Below are 24,192 nucleotides of genomic sequence, written 5' to 3' on the forward strand. Positions count from 1 at the left end.
CAATGAATTCCTCAACCGTGACAACACTTCGCTCAAATCACTTAAAGATGACTAAGATCAGTGCTCTTAATACATGTGAGGAATACTGACAGATCAAAGATGACCCTGAAGACGGTAGTGAACATGTCTACTAAGTGTCCTCAGAACCCAGGAATGGATGTTCTCATAGAAAATAGTACACAGAAGCCACATCCGACTGGGAAATGTCCTTACAATGACCACTCAGACAGCATCAGTGTATTAGTACATTTAATCATTTATGTCTCTATACTATCAGGAGGAGTGTATCAAAAGAACCCATCACACAACTTAGATTGAATTCATGTCCTAGCAGAAGCTGAAGGATTTAGTATTCTGATGTCCTTACCAAACCACGTTGGTGCACATGTTCTATGCCAAATGCAGGAAAGACTCTGCAAAAGAGGTATATTATAAACAAGATTACAATAGTCCAAATAATAACCACAGTGCTCTAGGGAGATGTGCAAGCAATTACAGGACTCAAATCTCAAATGCAAATCTCCCTGTGTTCAAGATGAGGATGATGATAAAGACTTTTTTATTAAGGCTTGTTGAACGAGTCCTGATGAGCAAAACGAGCTGATGGTATTCAAGAGGTCACAGCTTCCCAAGTTGACAGCCCATTCTCACAGCCTAACAGTGTGTTAAATAGGGCTTCAAGAGCAGATGTGCAAAAGTACTGTCTCATTCAGCGATCTGTGCTGAAACAGCTTGACTTATAGATTCATGTCTCAAACATTAAATATCTTGCACAAACTGAATGGACATAAAAGCAAAACCAACTTTTCTAGCTCTGGCTGTGGCTATTGGCTGTTCTGGCATCCATGGCCAAAACAAAGTTCCTTTGGAATGAACACGTTATATCCTCAGCTCAGACCATGAAGGGAGAATGACTCACTTGCTAGACTTTGCACATCCTGCAGCTGTGCAATGCCATGTGAACCATTGCAACTTGACTCAAAATGCAGTGCACCATGAATGATGTCCATATCCACCACTCATACAGATTTATGCAGCCATTCAAATGTTTGGGGTCAGTAAGATTTTTTTTATTATAATACATTACAATTCAGCAGAAGGATTTAAATTGATGAAATTGAAAAAACTGCATCACCGTTTCCACAAAAATATAAATCAGCACAACCATTTTTAAACGTGACATTAAAAAAAAGTTTCTTGAGCACTAAATCAGCACATTAGAATGATTTCCGAAAGATCATGCGACACTGAAAACTGGAGTAATGGCTGCTAAAAATTCTGCTAGAAATATATTAAACTAGAAAAAAAAGTTACTTGAAATTATAATGATATTTCACAATATCAATGTTTTTACTGATCAAATAAATGCAACCTTGGTGACCAGAGGAGACTTCTGTTAAAAACATTACAAACTTACAGTACCAACCCAAAATGGTAGTGTACACACAACACATTACTGTTAGTTTTTGAGACTAACATAAAAAAAAAAAAAACTAAGTACATAAGCGTGACTGAAATATAACTTTTAAAGGTCAAGTAAATGCCCTTAGTCTGTGTGAAGAACTAAATGGAAAATTGGAAACCGAGTTCCACATCTATAGTCAGTGGCACAAGCATTTCCATTGTCACAGGTGCTATCAGTGTGATAAGAGGTATAACAGTCACAGCAGTTACGGAAGCTGCTTAGGGAAACTCAGTAAAGCTAGATCAAAAGCAGTGGAGCAGAGCACGAGACAGGTACAACTAGGCAATATTATGAGATATGCTGTAACTGAAAGAACAAGAAACCTGACAACCGAGTCTTACTGAAAAGTATGCTCAAGAGATGTTGCAACAGATCCACTAAGAACTTATGAGAAAAAGCACAACAATTTGGACATTTGGCAGATGTTATCTACGTGACTTACACTTAATTTAAGTTTACACGGTTTATAGTACCCTTGACCCTGGCATTGATAGCGGCATGCTAATTTATATTTTTAATTGACCTTTTTTAAAAACAAATAAATTAATTAATCCAAGTGGCATCTACAAACAAAAAGTCTTCAGGTCCTGTTGCTCACTCCTGCATATCCTAGCACGTCAAGATAACAGTATAGTCAGCTGAAAATATGTCTTGACCCCAAAAAAATTCTAACAAAACGTTTCTCAGTGGTTTACAGTAGTATCAAATGTACTTAAAACATACTAAAAGTTTACCAAATTTTGACTCCAAGAAAGGCCCCATTTTCAAAATGGCAGCCGCCAGGTCCTTAAAATGACAATTACTCCTTTGTATTCCTCCTAGACCAGAAATATTGGTGCCTGATACATGTTTTGGCCATGTAATATTCTAATTAGCATATTTGCATGCTAGATAAGTGATTAGAAGTCCAATTATATATTAAAGAAATTGGTTACAAGCATATTTATGGGAGAATATGTAAAATTTCCATTAAGTACAGGTACATGTAAAAAAGAAAAATCGAATATCATGGAAAAGTTCTTTATTTTTTTGTAATTTAATTTAAAAAGCAAACTTTTTTATATTCTAGATTCATTGCACACAAACTGAACTAGTTAAAGAGTTTTTTGTTTGAGTTCTGATGGTTACGACTTACAGCTTCAGTATCTCAAAAAAATTAGAATATTTTTTCAAAGATCAATTTAAAAAAGATTTACAAAACAGAAATGTTCAAGATCTCCAAAGTAGGTTTAATTATGCACTCAATACTTGGTCGGGGCTCCTTTTGCAATTACTGTCTGTGGCACTGCAGGTTGCTTTGATGGGGCCTTCAGCTCCTCTGTATTGTTTTTCAGATGTTACTTATCTTCCTCTTCACAATACCCCATAGATTCTCTGTGAGGTTCAGGTCAGGTGAATTGGCTGGCCAATCAAGCAAAGTAATATCATGGTCAGCAAATCACTTGGAAGTGGTTTTGGCACAGTAGGTAGGTTGTCAGGGTTTTGCACTGTCAATTTGTTTTATGTTTTGTTTCTTGTGTCTAGTCTCAGCACATGGCCTTGTTAATTGTTTTCTCGGCCATGTGCTCCTTTAGCCCCTCCTCCTTGTTTCCTTTTTACCACACCCTCTTGTTAGCCTTGTTAGTCTTATTGTGCTCACCTGTCCCTCATGTATTTTCCTCCTATTTATAGTGCCCCTTACCCTTTTGTGTTTGCTGGTCCATGGTCATTCTCACCCCCTCTGTCTCTGTCTGAATATGTGTCCGTGTTTCCTTGGTCTTGTGTCCTTGTAGTTCTATGTTTTTGTCTTGCTCCTTATTTTAGTAATTTGTTTGTTCATGCTTTTGGCTTTTATTTGTAATATTTATTTAGTTTTTCTAGTCTTGAGTCTTGGTTTTGTTTGATTCTCTAAATTGGTTAAATTGGTAACTTCTTATTTTGTTACTAAACCTTTTATTAGTTCATTGGCTTATATCTTTCCTTGTATTGAGTTTAATTTTTTGTTTTTGTGGAGCTTTGTCCTGTCTGGTCTTGTGTTCGAGTTCCTGACCTGTCCCCGTGTGTCCTGCCCTGGTTCTACCTACCTGGCACTTGGTCTGTTTCAGAGCCTGTGGTCAACAAGTGTCTGAGCTCTGCTCTATGGTGCCTTGTGTGGTCTTCTCCATCAGCCTGGTTTTGCTGCCCCCTCTGTTGCAAAGTATTCTGCCAGTTGTTTCCTGAAGCTTTCCCAGTGGCCTCCCCTAGCTGTTCCCGTTTACGGTTTTCCTGTTGTGGTATCTACTGTTCACTTCACTACCCTCTTGTATCAGTCTGTATTGTCAATAAAACCTTATTACCTCACACTGCAATTGGGTCCTCCCTCCTAGATCCCATAGGTGCTAAATTCCTGCTGCAAAATTAAATCTGCATCTCCATCAAGCTTGTCAGCAGATGGAAGCATAAAGTGCTACAAAATCTCCTGGTAGATGGCTGCATTGACTTTGGACTTGATAAAACACAATGGACCAACACCAGCAGACGTCACGGCACTCAAATCATCACTGACTTCAGAAACTTCACACTGGACTTTGGATTCTGTGCCTCTCCAGTCTTCCTCCAGACCTTGATTTCCAAATTAAATGCAAAATTAACTTCCATCTGAAAAGAGGGCTGTGAACCACTGAGCAACAGTCCAGTTCTTTTCCTCCTTACCCCAGGTGAAATGCTTCTGACGTTCTGGTTCAGGAGTGGCTTGGTTTTAGGAATGTGACAGCTGTAGCTTTTCCTGAAGATGTCTGAGTGTGGTGACTCTTGATGCGCTGACTCCGGCTTCAGTCCACTCCTTGTGAAGCTCTCCCAAGTTCTTGAATCGGCTTTTCCTGACAATCTTCCCAAGTCTGTGGTCATCCCGGTTGCTTGTGTAACTTTGGCTACCACACTTTTTCCTTCCAGTCAACTTTCTATAAATATACTTTGATACAGCACTTTGCGAACAGCCAGCCCTTTCAGCAATGACCTTCTGTGGCTTACCCTCCTTGTGGAAAATGTTGATGATTGTCTTCTGGTCAAGTCTTTCCCATAATTGTGGTTGCATGTTCTGAACTAGCCCAGGAGGTACCCAGTATTTATACTCATAATTAATAAAACTAATTAAGCTCAAAATGGAATATTCAAATTTTTTGAGATACTGATTTTTATTTATTTGCCTAAGCTGTAAGTCGTAACAAACAGAATTAAAACAAAAAAACTCCTGAAATATTTCTGTTTGTGTGCAATGAACCTACAAATATAATTTTTTTTTATTAAATTACAAAAAATAAAGAACTTTTCTTTTTTTGAGTAGTCAAGGATGAATTTTGTTTGAGCAAAATGGTATACACTGTGCTGCCAACAACATTACAATGAGTCAAGCAATATCAAATGTCAGTATTCTCTTCTACCATATTCTGAATTGCTGAAAATTGTGAATTTAGTTTTGTTGGGTTTAGTATAATGTCACCTTTATACTCAAAAACATCTATAGAGGATGCATTACATATGTATTACCTTATTAAAATTGAAATGAGTGACCATTTTAGAGGTTTCACACACAGGCCTCTGTTTGGGCTAACACAGGGTTGTTTATGATCAAAGTTATGATCAAAGTTATACAAATCCAATTTACGTTATTTTTGGGTGCAATATCTTTTACATTGAATGTAAAGTGTTTTAGCAAAAAAACAAAAACAGGTACTGAGTAGGAGTTACATGGCTAAATTGTTTACATCTCTGGTTCACCCCAAACAATGATAAAACCTTACAAAATCATGTATTTCATAAGTATGTAATCATGTCAGTGCAATTAAGACAAGTCCAATGGATTCATAGACCCAGAAAACATGGGGTTAGACACCAAGATTACTTGAAGAAGTCAGATAATGAAGTTGTCCCTGCCCATCTTGGACACCATCTTGAAATTACCCCTTTCTAGTGGTCAAACTTTGGTAAACTTTTAGTATGTTATTAAGGACACATAATACTACAAAAAACAGCTGAGAAACCTTTTGTTAGAATTTTTTTAGGGTTAGGCATTTTATTTTCATATATGCAGCCGCCTAGTAGGCTACTGTTTTTTTTTAGGCTTTTAAGAGAGTCTCACGGTCCACAACACTATAATAGTGTGGTCCCCAGATGGCCCAGTCCTGGCACAGGTCTGGGTCAAGACTACATTTATCCCTGCAAAACAATCAATACTAAAACAAGAAGTGAAATAGCCCGGTTGGAGTCTTTGATGTATTTACAGTTACCTTTTCTCCTTTGGAATTGCTATTTTATTTTGTCAAGGCAAATACTGCAGTCTTTTGAAAACAACATTTTAAGAGGAAATTCAGGACAAAAGAAGGCACTTAAAACAGACAGCTATTTGCCCAGCTAAAAAAAATAAATAAAATCATGTACTGAAGGCCAAACCCCTGGTGAACCAGCAAGGTTATAAACCTTTTATGAATCTGCTCTTGTTAATTATCTTCACAGCATCTTTGTGAGTAGAGAATTTTATCACAGTCAGTATCTGACATGTTTAATACACCTGCTTTGAAGAAGAAGAAAAAAAATACACCCTTGTAAATGTGGGAGCCTGTGTCCACAATCTGAATCACCCATAGTGATAAATGGCTCCCCTTCCTAATGCATGCCTCCCCACCCCACTATGAGCCCTCCTGTGTGGTCATGTGACCAAGTGGACAGCAGCACGGAATGGAAGGAATGCGATCGTATGACTGTTTACCCAACCAGCGTCATGAGGAATAGACCCTGCTTCACACACTTGCTCACACATGCAGCATCTACGCATACATTAGCATGCCACTATACATAAACACACAAGCAATTTTCAGCAAACAAAATGAATTCAATTCAAGGTAATACAAAAAAAAACATATTTGACATAATATAAACTTATTACTACATAATATGCCTCCTCATTTTACAGTTTATCTGGCAGTCTAAGAATGATCACCGATGACAGACCAAGGCTGCGTTTCCCGATAACACTGTCTCTTAGCTCGCTATGAAGACTATAAAGGTATGCCTTAACTAAAGGTGTGCAATTTCTAGGCGTGCTCCCCGAACTATACCGTAGGAGGTTGCTTAAAGGGATACTCCACCCCAAAATGAAAATTTTGTCATAAATCACTTACCCTCATGTCGTTCCAAACCCGTAAAAGCTTTTTTGTCTTCAGAACACAATTAAATATTTTGGATGAACACCGGGAGGCTTGTGACTGTCCCATAGAAAAGTATGAAAGACGTCGTTAGAATAGGCCATCTGCCACCAGTAGTGCAACCGTAACATTATGAAGCGACGAGAATACTTTTTGTACACAAAGAAAACAAAAATAAAGATTTTATTCAACAATTCCTCTCCACTTCACTGTAACGCCACAGCGTAAACTCTTCTGTATCACCGGCACTACAAGAAGTTTTTACGTATATTTACAATTTGATTTGAAAGAACACAGCGCAACCTTGTTGTGCCACTGATAAAGAAGAGCGTACGCTGCCTGCGTTCAGCTCATAAGCTCTCTTGAACCACTGATGGCAGATGGACCATTCTGACGACGTCTTTCATAATCTTTGGGACTTTAGCAGTGTAATTTACTTGGCAGTCTATGGTTTTCATCCAACATATCTTAAATTGTGTTACGAAGGTGAACGAAGCTTTTACAGGTTAGGAATGACAAAATTTAGGAATGGTAAGTGCTTAATGACAAAATTTAAATTTTGGGGTGGAGTAACCCTTTAATATATTTTAAATAAAGACACAGAATGCAACAAACTTGTGTGAAAAATACATCACGTCGGGGAATAAACACAATAAAGAAAAATATATGCCCAGAGCACCTCCCAGTGGTCACCACATAACATACAAGGATAAAAAAATAATAATACCAGAAACACTGCTTAATAATTTAACAATGTTTAACAGGAAAGAGAGTAAAAAATAACTAAATAACACCTTGGACCTTCAAATGTCCCACAGAAAAACATTAAGAGTGCTCTCCAACAAGAAGCACTTCAGAAAGTTTTTAAAAAATGCATTTATCAGAATTTTTTATAAAAATAAAAAAAAACTATTTTCTTAAATGGTGTGTACAGTATTATTGTAGATTTTCAGTGCATTCTTTATAGCAATACTCACCTTCTGTAAATCTAAATAGGGTAGACTGACAGTAGAGACACTTTCTGCTTTTTTCATCACTACACAAAAAATAGGATGCTGAAATGAAGTGATTTTTCACATTCTATTTTTTTTTTTGCACATGTATTAAAATATTATAAACTAATACAAGCCATAAAAGTGGTTTATATTTTCCACAATTAGGTCATAAACATAAGGTGCATTTTAAATTTAAACCGTACCATGGTACAGTTGAGAGCCCATTCTTAATGCTCTAAAGATAGCAAACCATTTATTGCAAATTGAATAAATTACAATTGTGCAATTTTTTTTTTTCAGATTTGCTTGCTTTATTTAATTCAGGTTCAGTTAAACAAAATAGTTTAAACACTACAAATGTAAACATAACAGTAAATATAACAATGTAAATTGTCATGGAATACAACAAAAACAGAAATAAAGTCCATTCACTGACTACACTGCCTTACTCACATATGCACACATGCAAACACACACACACACACGGGTATTTCTAACATTATAGGGACATAATTTTTTTATACAGTACAGACAGTATATTTTATTCCTCTACATACCTGTATATTCTATAAACCTACCCCTAAACCTATACTCAGCACACAAACTTTATGTATTTTTAAATTTTTAATCGTTCTGTATCTTGTTTCCTCATAGGGACCTAACAAAATTTTCCCGTAAGGTTAGAATTTAATAATACCAGTACACACACATAGCCTCTAAATATGCATTTTACTTTCTGATTTAACTGTTACTGCAAAACTAGGATATAAAGGGTGTGTCAACTGTACCCACTTTACCAGCTTGTATATTTCACAAAATGCTGTTATCGTTTTAACATTCATGTTAGAAAATATGTCCATTTATAAGACAGCTTAAATATCACAAATATCATATTTGCATAGCATGTGTGTAAATGTAACTTTTAACCTATCATAACACTATACAGCTGAACAGCATGTGACACAATAGGACACCTGTCTGGGTACAGTTGATACACTGCGTCTCAACCATACCACACTGTCATACTTGCATGTTCCTCTATTATGGAAAGACCTTGCATGGCATAATATCATAAAATGTCTATTTTAGAGCACAGAGTAACATTTGCAATGATATACGTGAAATTTCACAGTCATAAAAGGAATATAAGCTATTCATTGTGGAAAGGACATAGTGAAATGAAAATCTTACCTTGTAAAAAACTTTTGCCGATATCTTTGGAGTGGAAAGACGCACACCTTTCAAAATTTTCAGGATCAAAGAGAATGCTAATATGCATGTAGGGTTGCCACCCGTCCCTAACAATACAGAATCGTCCCGTAATTATGCGTCCGGTATCAAATCAATACGGGATGCGATTTGTCCCGTATTTTACAAAAGCCAACAAGCTAAATAAAAAATAAGTATTTTGCACCCATTATAATGCTAATAGCAATTATAATGAAATCAATTACATACGAAGTTAGAGAAGCTCATCTTGGCATGTTTGTTTCCATGGTCATGATGGAGCCTCCAGAATGCGCAAAATTAAAGCCTTTAACCCTGCGTGGTTTAAAACATCGAGGAGCTCATATCTGCCCTTTGAACACAAGGCTCTCCCGATGTAGAGCGAAATAGGAAAGTTATCAGTGAGTCTGTCCAGTAAATAATGGTAAACGTGCAGTTTGCAGAGAAGCATGCTCATGGTGGACTGTCTGACTTGGGTGACTGGATAGTTCACCCAAAAATGAAAATTTTGTCATCGTTTACACTCCCACAAGTTGTTCCAAACCTGTAATTATTTTCCTTCTTCTGTTAAACATAAAACTAAATACTTTGAAGTAGGGGTGCGCGATAAATATCGCCCCGATAATTAATGCGCATCTCGTCAGTAAATCCGGTTCTCTAATCAGCTGTAAATTCCATCAGGTGCTGATTTCACATAGAGCAGCTGTTACTACACGGAGTCGTTGTTAACTGACAAGCGGCGCAAATCAACGTTCATTATCAGCGTTAAATTTGCGCAGCTTGTCAGTTAACAACGGCTCTGTGTAGTAACAGCTGCTCTATGTGAAATCACACACCTGATGGAATTTACTGCTGATTAGATAACCAGCTTTACTGACGAGATGGGCATTAATTATCGGACGATATTTATCACGCACCCCCTGTGTGGGTAACTAAACAGTTTCTGGTATTTTTTAGTGGTCGACTAAAAGTGGTCTGTTTTTTGACAGCCGATGCCGATATCTTGGAAAGCAGAGGGGCGATAGCAGATTAAATTATTATTATTATTAATATTTAAGAAATTTGAAATAATTAAAAAATATATACGTATACTTTAAATGACAGTATTTTTCAAAAATAAATAAATTTTTATTTAAATATTTTAATAATTAAATAAAATTTAAATTAAAGATAAATTAAACACTGTAACCAACAGGGCATTCAGTATTCTGGGAAGTTTGTGTGCATTGGGAATAATATTTTTCAAATAAAGCCAGGGTAACCCTCATTTTACATACAGCACATGAATATGACAGTAGGCAAATGCATAAAGTGTAGCATAATTTGAAATCATGAGTTTAAGGTTCAAAGCATTCAATTCACACAGACTGACCATCACCCAGAAAACACGTGATCATGCTGGATAAAAATGCACACTTCACAAGATCTCACAGCTGGATTTGACAAAGTTGGCAAGATTTTGTGAAATCAAATGATCATTAGTCATTGAAAAATGTATTTAAATTATATAAATGCTTATTTTGCTTAATGCTGACAGAAAACGAGAAAATATTATAATGTTTGCCTTTCTATTACTAACAGGCCTAAAATAAAAGCAATCATTATAATACTTTCTGTATACATTAATTCCTTTGTTTAACCATTCTATCGCATTATTAGACAGACTTCTATCCGTATTAGACAGAACTGTAGACGATGACGAACAAGAGAGGGAGTGAGAGCACTGTGTGCTCACACTCTCTTGCCAAAGCCGATATATCGGTCGACCACTAGTATTTTTTCTCTATACTATGGAAGTTACTGGCAGTGTTGGGAAGTAACTAGTTACATGTAACGGCGTTACGTAATTTAATTACAAAATAAATGTAATTGTAATCAGTTACAGTTACTAAGAAAAAATGAGTAATTAAATTAGTTACTTATGAAAATTTTAACGATTACAAAGGGGATTACATTTGAATATTTACACACATCCACATAGGCTACAGCTTATTTCTTTCCCAAAAGGCCCATAATCTCCGTGACGCGAAAACAGTCTGGTTCGTATAATCCAGTCATTAAAATGGAATTCAGCCTAACGCGGACAGAATATGCCACATTTTGGAAGAATAAACAAAAAGTAGATCAGTACACTTTAATCAAAACGCGATATGGGAGTGTCTGTGAATATTAAGCCGCAAAATGACAATCTATGAATCCTGCATGTTCTGCGTGTCTGTGGATACCAGGCGCTGACTGGCCATCGGGAGAACCAGGACAATTCCCGGTGGACTGGAAGACGATTTGGCCCGCTATTTTAATATTGTTATTGTATAATTGCACGCCGAATGTACGCATTTCCGAATCCGCCATTCGATAATTTAATCTCTAATAAATCATGAATCGGTTAGTCTTGACTGGCAATGGTTGGGCTCGCGCGCTCTCCGCGCATCCGCCAAACAGTTTGGATCAGACTCTGAGTAATCAATGCGAGACTCGAGAGAGTGGAGTGGACTGTGGAAGAGCACAGCTGGGGCAGAAAAGCGACACTTCTGTTCAGGGTTTCAAGTGCAGGTCAGCAGTTTCATCTGTAAAGACAGCTCATTGCTCACACTCACTCAAAATACTGTATAAACGACATCATTATTATCTATTGTAATTTTACAATAATAATTTAGCAGACAAATAATCATATTTTATCATCGGTTTAGGGGGAGCTAATGCAGACAAAAACACAACCTTAGGGAAATTAATGTAGCCTATATGGTATGGCACTAACCATAGCTTAACCATGGAATTTGTAGTAAAAATAAATACAAGTGGATTTCACATAGAGCAGCTGATACTACACAGAGCCGTTGTTAACTGAGAAGATGCGCAAATAAACGCTGAAAATGAACGTGGATTTGCGCAGCTTCTCAGTTAAAAATGGCTCGGTGTAGTAACAGCTGTTCTATGTGAAATCACGCACCTGAGGGAATTTACAGCTGATTAGAGAACCGGCTTTACTGACGAGATGCGCATAACGATCGGCCGATGCACTTACAAAACATGGTAAAAGTCAAATAAAAATCTTCAGTATTAAAGTCATGAGAGGATGGATGGATAATGGAAGTGAAGGTGCAGTTCAGGAGAGAACTCTTAATTATTTTGCATGTCCCCCAACCTAAGGATTTAAATATTTTTCATGTCAGGTCCATACACAAAATAGGGTTGTCCATGTTTCAGAATGTGTTGTTGGTGTATGAGTGTGAGATTTCCCAGCCTCATTTTTTTTTCCCAGTCCGCCCTTGGGACAGACATGCAGTTTCATTTACTACACTAGACCTACTGAAGATTGCAGTGTTTTCAGCCTCTGCTGCCTCAATATATGAGTACATGAACACAAACATAATCTCTAGAACTGCTGTGAGTTCATGAGCATTTGACTTATTTTGAGAAACTATCATCATATCATACAAAGATACAGCAGCATTATGCATTGTATTCTGATGCTATTTGCAAGATATAAAGCCAGGTTTAAGTGTCCGTAAGAATATCTCAGTTTCCGAGTACAGCTGTATTATCTGGTCTTTTCCTCGTGGCCGCAGCGCTGCTGGCAGAGGCAGACCCACACAGAGACGTGCGTGAAGGTAAGAGTCTAGGGGTACATTAAAACACATGTATACTCTTTTCTTCCTCATCTTGTATAAATTATTTCAATTTTACTTGCTCACTTTTTCCCGGGAATGCTGTGCTAACTAGTATTTTCCTCCTGCAGTGCACTGGCAGAATGGAGGGGAGACTTGTAAAGAGGAAAAGCAGTAGGAGTATGTTAAGCTACTTTTAAGTTTTTAGGTCAACTTCAAGATACATGAACAAATGCTTTCTGTTTCCCATTTCGTAAAATTCACGTTACATGATTTTACTGATTTACACGTGAAAATGGGCTTTTATGTAGGAGTGAAAGCGTACTGCTGGAAAGGGGGCGGAATGGGGCGCAAAAATCGCTTTATCTAGATTACTATTTTCATAATCGTTGGAGGCCAAAATCGAAACTGAATTTCGATTATTTGCACAGCCCTATATATAGCCTGGATGCACTGCACTAGAGGTCGACCAGTGTATCGGTTTTGACGATTAATTGCCACTGACAGTTGATTGCTGGAACTATCAGCGATCTGCAAATCCATGCAGATAGTTTTCCAAATTACGTCCATTGCTGGAGCGGCTGAGAAAGGTCCTCTGTCAAATACAGTACATACAAATACAGGCCTCTATACAGTGTGAACGCGGCCTCTAGATGCATAATACATAATGACTTCACCCTAAGCTGTAAAATTGTGTATTTTCAGCTAAACGTTTGTCTTTCTATGCTTCAACTAAAGAGCTGTAATATAGATCGCACTCTCTCTTTCCATTTGCTCTGTTCATTTAAACACCAAATTTTGATTAATTGAAAAAGTATGGTCCTGGTAGGGCTGGGCGATATATCGAATATTAGCGATAATATCGGAATAATTTTGACGACGATGTACAATTTGAATATATCGGGAATATCGAATATTTCAAATTCAAGCATACTTTCCCAAAAGAACGCGCCAAATGTCCAAAAAAGGAACCTGTAACTGCTGACTGCTCTACGCCCCTCTACTACGAGAGCTTTAATGATAGCGGTTGCCAGATAACAAAAGTTAAAATCTCCGAATCAGAGCTCCACTGTTACAAGGATACATTTTCTGCCCGGTGTTTGCTTATTTTAAGCAATCTGGCAACCATGCGCACGTGCTCACTCCTCATTGCGGAAGAGCCGCCGATGATAATCTGAAAACACTAACAAGCTGGAATTGAGCGATCTAATGAAAGCGTCGTTCAGCCGGTCTGTGTTCTGTCGTGAGATCTCAACTGTATTGTTTGCATTTGTGATCGCAAAATAAATGCACTTACTCGACCGCTGATGTTTGAATAGAGAAACATAGGCTATGTCCATTTGGAATTACTATTGGGGAATTTCACTGATATATTTTTACCAGTTTCCATAATATAGACAGAGAGAATGCAAAAGTCTTTGGTATTCATTTATATATATTTATATATAAGAAATAGCTATGTGCTTCAGCAACTAGCTCCCCATCTAAGAGGGTTTTTAGTGTTAGTAGGAACATAGTTTCATGCCACAGAGCTTCTCTTAAAACCGCAGACAGTTGACAGACTTGTGTTCTTATCTTAAAAACTTGTTAAAAAATTAATATATAATACTTATCCCACTTGCATAGTTTAAATTGTGAATTGCATGCACTAAAAAGTTGACAGAATGCACTTTCTGTAACTGTTACTTAATTTGCACTGCTTCAGTTACATATAGGCCTACATGTATTCATTTAATAAAAAGCAGTAAGTGATCTCTTGGTCTAGATTTTTTAACTGCTTAAATTAGCTGTTTAATCTAAATAATTTTTTTTTTAAATGGGCAAAAGAAAATCATGTTTTATTTTTTATTATTTAAATGCAAACATATCGAGATATATATATCGAATATCGAAAATTTTTTGACAATATCGAGATATCATTTTTTTTAATATATCGCCCAGCCCTAGGTCCTGGATCTGTTTTTTTTTTTAATAGTATAGCACTATTTTAGTTTTTGTTCAGTATCCAGTAGTTACGTTGCTGTCTATGCAGGGTCAGCAAGCTATTGGATTTCATCAAAAAATATCTTAATTTGTGTTCCGAAAATGAACAATGGAAATTAATGACCAATTTTTCATTTTTGGGTGAAATATCCTTTTAAGCACCAGCAGGCTAATTTTGACTTGCTATATAGTGATATAGTGGTGCTGACTTACAAAGAGGCACCACTTAGGCAGTGATCTCTTGCTACACATTCTCACTGAGGGCTAAGTCCCCATGAGGATGAAATCCTAGAACTGTTCCTGCTGTGGATGTTGATCACTGTGAGGGAAACATTTCGGTCTACACTTAACAGTAAGCGGTTCAATAAAACCAAGGGAATTGGATCAAATATGATTACAAACAGTAGAAGACATTAATAAAAATTAAACTTTGTTAAAAAAATATTATCCAGGCTCTTGGCTAAGAGGCCCTTGGCAGGGCTTGAAAGTTCTTGGTAGTCTGTATGTTAGCAAACAAGTCAATTATCAACCAAAAGAGGAGGGAATTCAGTGATGCATTGAAGTTTGACTAAATAGTGTGAACTTGAAAAAAAACAGAAAAGAAAAAAAAATTCACAAATCTGCTACGATGACAGAAGTTTAGAGTGATAGTTCACTCAAAAACTTAAAATCCGTCAATTTACTCACTCCGGAATCCTGAACAATGTTGGTATGGAAAAATTTGGTGATCACTGATTTCCATTGTACAGAAGAAAAAGAAAGAACAAATGTCACACAGGTTTGAAAAGACATAAAGATGAGTAAATGTTGATAATTTTCATTTCTGGGTGAACTATCCCCTCAAGAAAGACAAGCAGTCAGTTTAATTATAATGTAAATGGGGAGTACTAATTATTCCAATTACTCATTAAACTTTTCTAGTCTCCCCTTGACCCATCCAGTTCCTCCCTTTGTACATTTTTTCATCTCCCTTTGACCCAAAGGTTCTATCTCTGTTTGAGCCACATGCAGATAGATTTTGACAGCTGTTATCCAGGTCACAGTATCCCTGGAGTCCATGTGTACAAATGTTGAACTCAAATAGCCATTGCAACACAGAACACAGAGAACTGAGCACCATCAGCTTTATTTGTTTGAACCATAGATCAGTTTGAGGATTCTTATTAGACGTATTGCAGAAGTTCAAATATAGAAACATGCATATTATTGTATGTCAGATATTTACACAACAACTGAATCAATTCTTACCAGTTAAAACATTATGTACATTACAGAGATCATTGAAGAGATCTGTCAACCTTTCCCAGGGTCAACAACCTGCAGCAGATCTTTGTAAATACTGACAGGAAGTAGGATAATGAATAACTTCCTTGTACAACCCACATTTCCTTCTCCTGAAAAGGATTCACCTCACCACTGACCAGCAAACCTGGCAAATGCAAAATACATGGAGGCACGCAGCTTCACCCAACCTAACCTGAATCAATCCTTTCCCTCCAGAAACTTTTCACTCACTTGAGAAGCAATGTACCAAAGACAATGATCCAATCAATTCCCAATGGCAAAAATCCTACATTTTATTCTAGTTCTAGAACACATATGGCACAACAAGGGAAGAAAAGACCACACACAATTTCATGCCAAATTTAATTTGCATCTACAAAGTGTCTTAAGTCATTTCTTTTCAATGACAGTTGACGTGTTCAATGTATGATATCAATGATTTTATTTTCTCCAATTTATAAGTAGATATTGAATATTTATTAGCCAATAATTAATATTTAATTATGTTGGCACATTTTAAAATCATCATCTAGCAGTAACTCAAAAGGATAGTGATAATTATGGCAAAGATTTAAGAGCTATTGAAGTACACTTTCTCTATAAGAGTGCATGTTGAAGTGCTAATAGTTAAAACTCACCAGACAATTAATGGTTTACAAGTATGAGCCAGAATTTCAATATCGGTGCATCCCTAGAGGTTTTAACCAGAAAGAATCTAAAACTAGAAAACCTTCACACCTCCCATCATCCATTTTAATCATTCACTTTGAACAGTATCTTCAGCTTAAGCATCACAGCCCAAAACCATGTGAGTATAAACGCCTCGACAGTGTATGCTACTATTACTGGAAGCATCTGCTTCAGTCTACAGTTTGTGCAATTATTGAAAATCCCTTCATCCCTCTCAGGGGCATTAAACAATATTAAGACTTGTTAAAGAAGAGGGAAAATGAGGTCATGAAGGGATGCTTAATGGAGGTAATGGCAGAAGTGCTGCAGCAGTACTAGAGAAAGATTACACAGCAGATCTAGTGATAAAGCTGGAAATATATGCGATGGAGCACAAAAGAGTAACTCTTTCCTTTCTGCAGAACAGGCCGTGTTGTGCTGATTTGCTGATCAAAACATGGTGAGCCCCCCAGGACAGAGCACACACTGCAGCTCTGAGTCATGGTGCTGGAGCAGCATGCCTTTGAGACCATGTGACAGACCCTGTAAAACATGCCCTCTGGCCTCTACGCTGCTTCTGTCTTTTTTTGGTGAATCTTTAAAAGCAGACAGCTGTACATGGCTTTCTAGGAGAAGGCTGGAATGTGAAACAACACGACGGGAAGCTTTACATGAGAAAGCAAAACATAAGCTGGATTTTTTAAGTGGAGAGGCGCAGCCTCTTAAGCACATCAACACGCTGTCTATTCGTCTCTTCAGTTCACAGATATAATGATGTGATCTTTCCTGTGGAAAAGCAAAGCGCCTTGTTTATAAATCTGAATAGAAAGAAAGAGAGAAAAAAAAAGAGACGGATCACCCCAAATCACATCCTCATGATTCTCCAGCATCACTTACCAAAACAACACACAAAATTCCTCTTGCTCGTTGTGAACCTGGCACACAGCCCCAGGGAAGCCAAGCCTGAATTTATGGGTACAAATCTTAGTGGACATGGGGGAATAGTAGCAGAGGAAACAGGGACGTTATGTTCTTGGTTTTCAAATTCAACCTGAGAAATCAAAAACTTTAACTCACTCTGACAAGGAGATCTACTTACTCGACCACTCCTTCTAACTTTTCCTATTATTGTAATTTCTTACAGCATCTCTTGTGGTGACACCTGTCAAAATACTGCACTACTCCACATCACCGCCTGTCCATAATAAAGCATCTATTATGATCAAAACATCTCAGATTTCTTTTATCATCATAAACTGCAGGTGTTCAAGTCAGCATTTAATTTCATTCCAACAATACCCCAACATGCCTGTATGTTTCAATTTAACCCTGAAGACTGTGTTTAGTAATACTTAAGACAATAGGACTAGATTTTGTAGGGTTTTTTTCTTTTTAGCTCAAATGTTTTCACCATTTTCAGTTCATTTTCTGGATTTCACAAATTGGATTTCCACCTCTCTGAAATTATCCAAGTATTCAAAGATAACTTTGTTCATTGTGTGCATCATAAAATAAGATATTTTTGAGAAATGTCTCAGTGATTAATATAATATACTTAACTATTAGTATAGTTTATTAATGACTAGTAAGAGGATATTTCATAGCTAAATAATCTTAGCAATTATATAATATACTTGGGTAAAGAAAGGTATATAGACAATATTGGATATTTAATTTTTTCTGTCCATTTTATATCCTCATCTAACACAAACCAAAATGGATATATCATTGCAAAGATTTAACAGCAATCTTAAAAGGGAGCTTTCACTTTTAAAGGCATTGGTTATTATTCTAACCAGAGTTTTTCCAAGGAAAGGCATCCTACCCTCTGTTATTAAGAGGAAATATTATTATGGTGAAATTGGGTAAACTGGGACACTTTTTGCCATTATGGTCCAGTCATTCTAAATAACCCCTATAATCTTAAATACTGGGACATGCGAGCAAAAAACCACCCTCAGTAGCCAACAGAGAGAACAGACAGTTACTTCATGAACCAGTCAAGCATAATCTACAGGACTAGCATGCAAATTTACAGAGCACAATGAATTTATCTTAATAGGGACAAATGTAGGACAATCATCATGCTTGGGCTGCTAATACAGAAACCTCTCCACGGTGCAGCCTGGGAAACGCTGACTGGTATAATCTGATAGTTTCTATCCGATATTACTACCGCCAGTAGGCCAATATCTGTATACCAACCTGAGCAATCAAACAGATGGCGATGCAGAAGCGCAACAGATACTCGCCCCCCTCGGGCCTGCACTGTCAATCGCCTCAATTAATATTGAAGGTTTCTCCAGACGCAAGGCAGACATACTAGCAAAAGCGGTCAGATGCTTCGATATAGTGTGCATGCAGGAAACCCATATCGGCCCTGAACAACACTGACCAGTCATCCCTGGAATGAAGCTGGTGGCTGAGATCCGACACAGACAGTATGGGTCAGCTGTATTCAGCAGACCAAACATAGTGATCAAAGAGGTTTGCACCCATATCACCAAAGGGCAAATGGAAACCATCACAGTTGCCCTCCCGAATGTCTCGGTCACATCTGTGTATAAACCCCCCCATAGCCCGTTTCTCCACCCTGAACTGCCAGATAGATGCAAAAGGAAATAGCACATCAGCATCGGGGACTTCAATGCTCATAGCTCACTCTGGGGTTATGAAGCGTACAATCAAGATGGTGATGAAGTCGAAACCTGGCTTGAGTCGAAACACCTGGCCCTGATCCACGACGCTAAACTGCCAAAATCTTTCCATAGTGCCAGATGGAAACGAGGATATAACCCAGATCTTGTTTGCGTGAGCAGTGAACTAACATAGAGAGCTGTGAAAGCCGTCTTGGATCCTATCCCCCACACGCAACACCGGCCCATCACCGTAACCATCCAATCTGTTCTCCAAGCAACTACCGTCCCCTTCCGCAGAAGGTTTAATCTGCGGAGGGCAGACTGGCTGTCGTTCCAACAGGAGATTGAAAACTCCATCTCCAGTATTCCACCACACCACAAAAACTACAACATGTTTATAGACTTGCTGAAAATGTCAGCCAGGCGACATATACCAAGAGGATGTCAGACCGAGTATATCTCCGGGCTGTCGGGAACATCTAATGAACTATTAAAAGCCTACCACGAGGCATATCATGAGGACCCTTTCTCCCCCACCACCACGGAACTCGGAGAGACCCTGCTGAACAAAGTTGGGGAAGACCGAAGGCTAGCCTGGAAGGAGCTGTTAGAAAATACCAACATGACCAACAACAGCAGAAAGGCATGGGCCACAATCCGCCGCCTCGGCGAAGACCATACCACACCACCCACTCTCACAACAGTCACAGCAAACGCAGTTGCAGCACAGCTGGTAGCAGACCCACAGGAGAATACCGCCGGACAGCGGTACCGGTCCACCCACAACCAGCTAGTGCACTTACAAAGCCTTTCGATCCACAAGAACTGGAAGCTGCAATGAATATGCTGAAACCTGGGAAAGCAGCAGGAACCGACGATGTACTGACGTAAATGATACAGCACCTGGGACCTAAAGCAAAGACCTGGTTTTTAGAAATGATGAACTCATGCATGGCAGAGAAAATAACCCCACCGGCATGGAGAAAGGCCAAGATAGTCACACTCCTCAAACCTGGAAAGGATCCATCATCCCCAAAGAGCTACAGACCAATTTCACTCCTTTGCACCACCTACAAGCTCTATGAGAGGCTATTACTCCAATGCCTTATGCCAGTTATAGACTCTAAGCTTACTAAAGATCAAGCTGGTTTCTGTCCTGGTCGCTCTTGTGCTGGGCAGCTATTGAACCTCACCCAACATATTGAGGATGGCTTTCAGTATAAACTCATCACTGGAACAGCTTTCATAGATCTTACTGCTGCCTACGATACAGTCCAGCACCGCACCATGATTAGGAAACTTTTTGACATGACTGGTGACCTCGACCTGTGCCAAATCATCAAAAGCCTCCTTAACAACAGGCGCTTCTTTGTCCAATTAAATGACAAGAAGAGCAAATGGAAAGCCCAAAAGAACGGCCTACCACAAGGCAGTGTACTGGCCCCCCTCCTTTTCAATATCTACACTAATGACCAACCACTTCACTCACAATGCCGCCGCTTTATTTATGCGGACAATCTCTGCATCACCACCCAACAGGAGAACTTCCAGAAGATTGAGGCTGTCCTGGAAAATGCCCTCCAAGAGATGAAAACCTACTACAAAAACAACCACCTGAAACCCAACCCATCAAAAACTCAATTATGCAGTTTCCATCTCAAAAATCGAGATGCGAAAAAAGAACTGAGCATCTCATGGGATGGCCACAAACTCTCCAACCACCCTCACCCTGTGTACCTGGGAGTCACACTCGACAGGACACTCTCTTTCAAAACTCACCTCCAGAACACCAAACCTAAGATCAACACTCGCAATAACATTCTGCGTAAACTGGTAAACTCAAAATGGGGTGGCGATCCATCAACCATCCGCGCAACTGCCCTAGCCCTGTGCTTCTCCACAGCTGAATACGCATGCTCAAGCTGGAGCCGCTCCCATCATACCAAACTGATTGAAACAGCCCTCAACGACACCTGCCACATTATCACGGGTTGTATAAAGTCAACGTCAGTCCCGTGCCTCTATGCTCTGGCCGGCATTGCCCCCCCCAACATCAGATGATCCATCATCGCCCAAGACGAGCGGAGAGCACAGGAGTTTGACACCAGGCACCCCCTGCATGGACACATAGCACCCCCACCCCGTTTGAAATCAAGAACCAGTTTCCTGCTGACAGTCCCACTTCTCCAGACAACCAAAGAAATAGCAAGGACCAACATTTGGAAAGATGACTGGAACCAGCTAACTACACAAGCCCAGGATTTGATGGAGAGAGGAATCACCCGGACTGAATGTCTCGCCAGCGTGCACGACCTCCCATGGCTAACCTGGAAGACCCTCAACAGACTACGAGTGGAACAGGGGAGGTGCAAAGCACTTATGAAAACTTGGAACCACCAGACAGACGACACATGTAGCTGTGGAGCAGTTCAGACAATGTCTCACCTACTGGAGTGTGAAAACGCCCCCCAGTGCAGCCCCCAGGATCTGGCTGAACCGACTCCATCAGCTGTGACCTGCGCCAGATACTGGCAGAACGACATCTGAAATTGCAACGGATTCGAAGAAGAAGATCATGCTTGTTGTATGAAAACTGAATTTAAGATTAATGTTAAAAAGATTCTCAAAAAGCACAAACTGTTTGTAAAATTTTCAAAGGAAAAAGAATGAACAAGTCAAATAAGAGCCATTCTTCAGCTTTGCAGAGTGGTCTCGCACACACATTTTAATGCTATTGATCACAAGTTGGTCCCGCCCCTCTGTAAATAATACATCCGCTACAGCACTGGCACTAAAATCGTTAAAGGAGCTCAAAGATGACACTGTGATTTGACCGATGTGGTTCCTGTTTATTTTTCCCAATGGACATCGGTGAAACGAAGGCATCGCTGGATGCCAGGAGGTGCCCATGTGTTTCAGTGCTCTCCTTTGTTATTTAAATAAGGTGTATAGTCTTTGGATAAATCGCCCTGACCACTCCCCACCCCTTTTTCCTCCAGCGCCTGTGACTGAATCCTGCCCGAGGCTCCTGCACTGAACAGCGCTCAACACTCCTGCTGGCTGCCTTTGATCTCTCCAATTTCACTACATGCCAACCAGTCCGAGAAATATATGCAATAAGATTACACAAAATGTGTGTATTGTACACCAAAAATCCCAAAGTACTGTTTAAACTTATTTGATTAAATGTCAGAAAAATCCATAAGTATCAAAATCATAACACGCTGGTGCCAGTAATTTTCCGGTTACCCAAGTCACCGTTTTAAAAAGGGTGCTAATTATGCCTTTCGGGGGTGAGGGGTATTTCAACCCATTTCCCCTAGTGGTCGACGAAGGCATCACAATGTAAGATATTTATTAATATATATATATATATATATATATATATATATATATATATATATATATATATATATATATATATATACTAGCCTACTTATTTGTTACCGTTTTGGCACACTTGGGGAACGTGGACCAAAAATGCAGAATTTCTGGTTTGTTACGTTGTGTTACACAGAAAAAAGTGGAAAGACACTAGGCTATGAAGCATAAAAAGCCCACTGCTTTCTCTTCCACCTGGCCTGTCCATCTCTGTCCTCTTTGTTTTGTGTGAAAACACCAAACAGAAAACCCTACTTTTCCCCAAGCTTGTTATCGTTATAACCTTTACATAGGCTACATGTATTTACTTACCCTAGGTTACACAATTCAGCGTAACAATTCGTGTCACTATTTTTTCAGAGTCATTCATTTCAAGACGAATATTCTGCTTTAATAGCTAAATGTTCGTTTTTAAAAAAAAAAAAAATAATAAGTTTTACTTTCATGTATTCAACTCAATGACAATCGGGGTAAATGTTAATAGGCTATTCACTTGCAACGTTTAAGTAATACGTAAAATTTAAACTGCTAACATGGACTTTTTAAGAACAATCCACATCCTGGGGCTTCATATGTAAATAAGGCAGTCACACAAACCGCTTTTAAAGTCTAACATTTAATTTACCAAATGTTTGCAGTAAGTCATGACTATTAACCTGTACATTCCCAGACTAGAGCCCCCCAATAATATATCCGCCCCTTTGACCAAACACTGCCCTAATCATCCATTTTTTCAGTTTTCATTTTTTTTTAAATATCGTTTTATTATTTGTCGATATTACGTCTAAATTAACGTAAATATTGAACGCATAATATTGTTTACAAAAGCGAGCTCTGGATGTGACAAAAAGTTGAACCCACAAATAAATACAGTAGACTACTTAAGCGTAATTTGACTGCCTGTTTGCGTAAAGGATATAAAAAAGGAAAATGTGAAAAGTAAAAGCTCCGAAACGCTGCAACAAGCAAGGTGCACGATTCCTCTCTCCAGACCCCTCTACTCGCATATCCTGACAGATACAAAGAAATACAAACATACTGGCTAACAGACACACACAACTTAAAAGACGCTGCATTGGAAAACACTGGGTTTAGATTTAACTTGTATTACCTTGCACGGATAATCCACAGTAACCCAGAGAAAGTAGATAGAAGAACCATATATTCTCCACCGCCATGTAGAGCGCTTGATTTCCAGCAGCGGGGTAAAGCAGTGTGTGCTTTATATGACCGCTACAACTACATGCATATAATGGAATTCAGGGGAAAAAAAATCTTTTCAGGTTTAATTAGTTGCGCGTAATTTAACGTATTTCCCTGTCGCGCGCTTCCCCCACCTATAAACATAACGTGGTTGTTAGTCGGGGAAGAGTCGTCGTGTCTCTCGGCGCCTCATCGCCATGTTGTGTCCAAATGTTAAGGTGTGTGATAGTGTGTGTTAGCTCTCTTTACACACACACACACACACACACAGACCAGTGAGTCCCGCTTTAGGTGTCCACTGGAGCTGCATGAAACGCTGCCAGTATCCTCACACACCCCCTTTCCGTGTACACGGCTCCACGCTAGTTTCCTGTAACCTGCAAACGCGCTGCGCCAAATACACGACACAACAATGTTGAATAAACAGACACTTACTAATTTGGAGCTTCGTATTTTGCCAGTAGCAAAGAAAAAGACCCCCTTGTTTAATTTGATCTCTGATATATTGCTATAGCACGCGCTATCAGATGTGTTTTAGCCTATTTACAACATCATTCATTGCTACTTAAGTAGTTGCCT

The 24,192-nt window shown here is 38.7% G+C and overlaps 1 protein-coding gene across 1 annotated transcript in view; it reads right to left on the reverse strand.

The window, feature by feature from the left end:
* LOC132120966 (immunoglobulin superfamily DCC subclass member 4-like) overlaps positions 1 to 23,984 on the reverse strand; it is an 82,200-nt gene extending 58,216 nt beyond the window's left edge. The window contains exons 1-2 of the mRNA XM_059530180.1: positions 23,748 to 23,984; positions 23,522 to 23,649 (exon numbers count right to left, since the gene is read on the reverse strand). Coding sequence (XP_059386163.1) covers positions 23,522 to 23,588 — 67 coding nt within the window. The 5' untranslated portion in view covers positions 23,589 to 23,649; positions 23,748 to 23,984. The remainder of the gene's footprint in view (positions 1 to 23,521; positions 23,650 to 23,747) is intronic.
* Positions 23,985 to 24,192: the final 208 nt, after the last annotated feature.

This window comes from Carassius carassius, chromosome 3 (genome assembly GCF_963082965.1).
Source record: "Carassius carassius chromosome 3, fCarCar2.1, whole genome shotgun sequence".
Taxonomy (NCBI): Eukaryota; Metazoa; Chordata; class Actinopteri; order Cypriniformes; family Cyprinidae; genus Carassius; species Carassius carassius.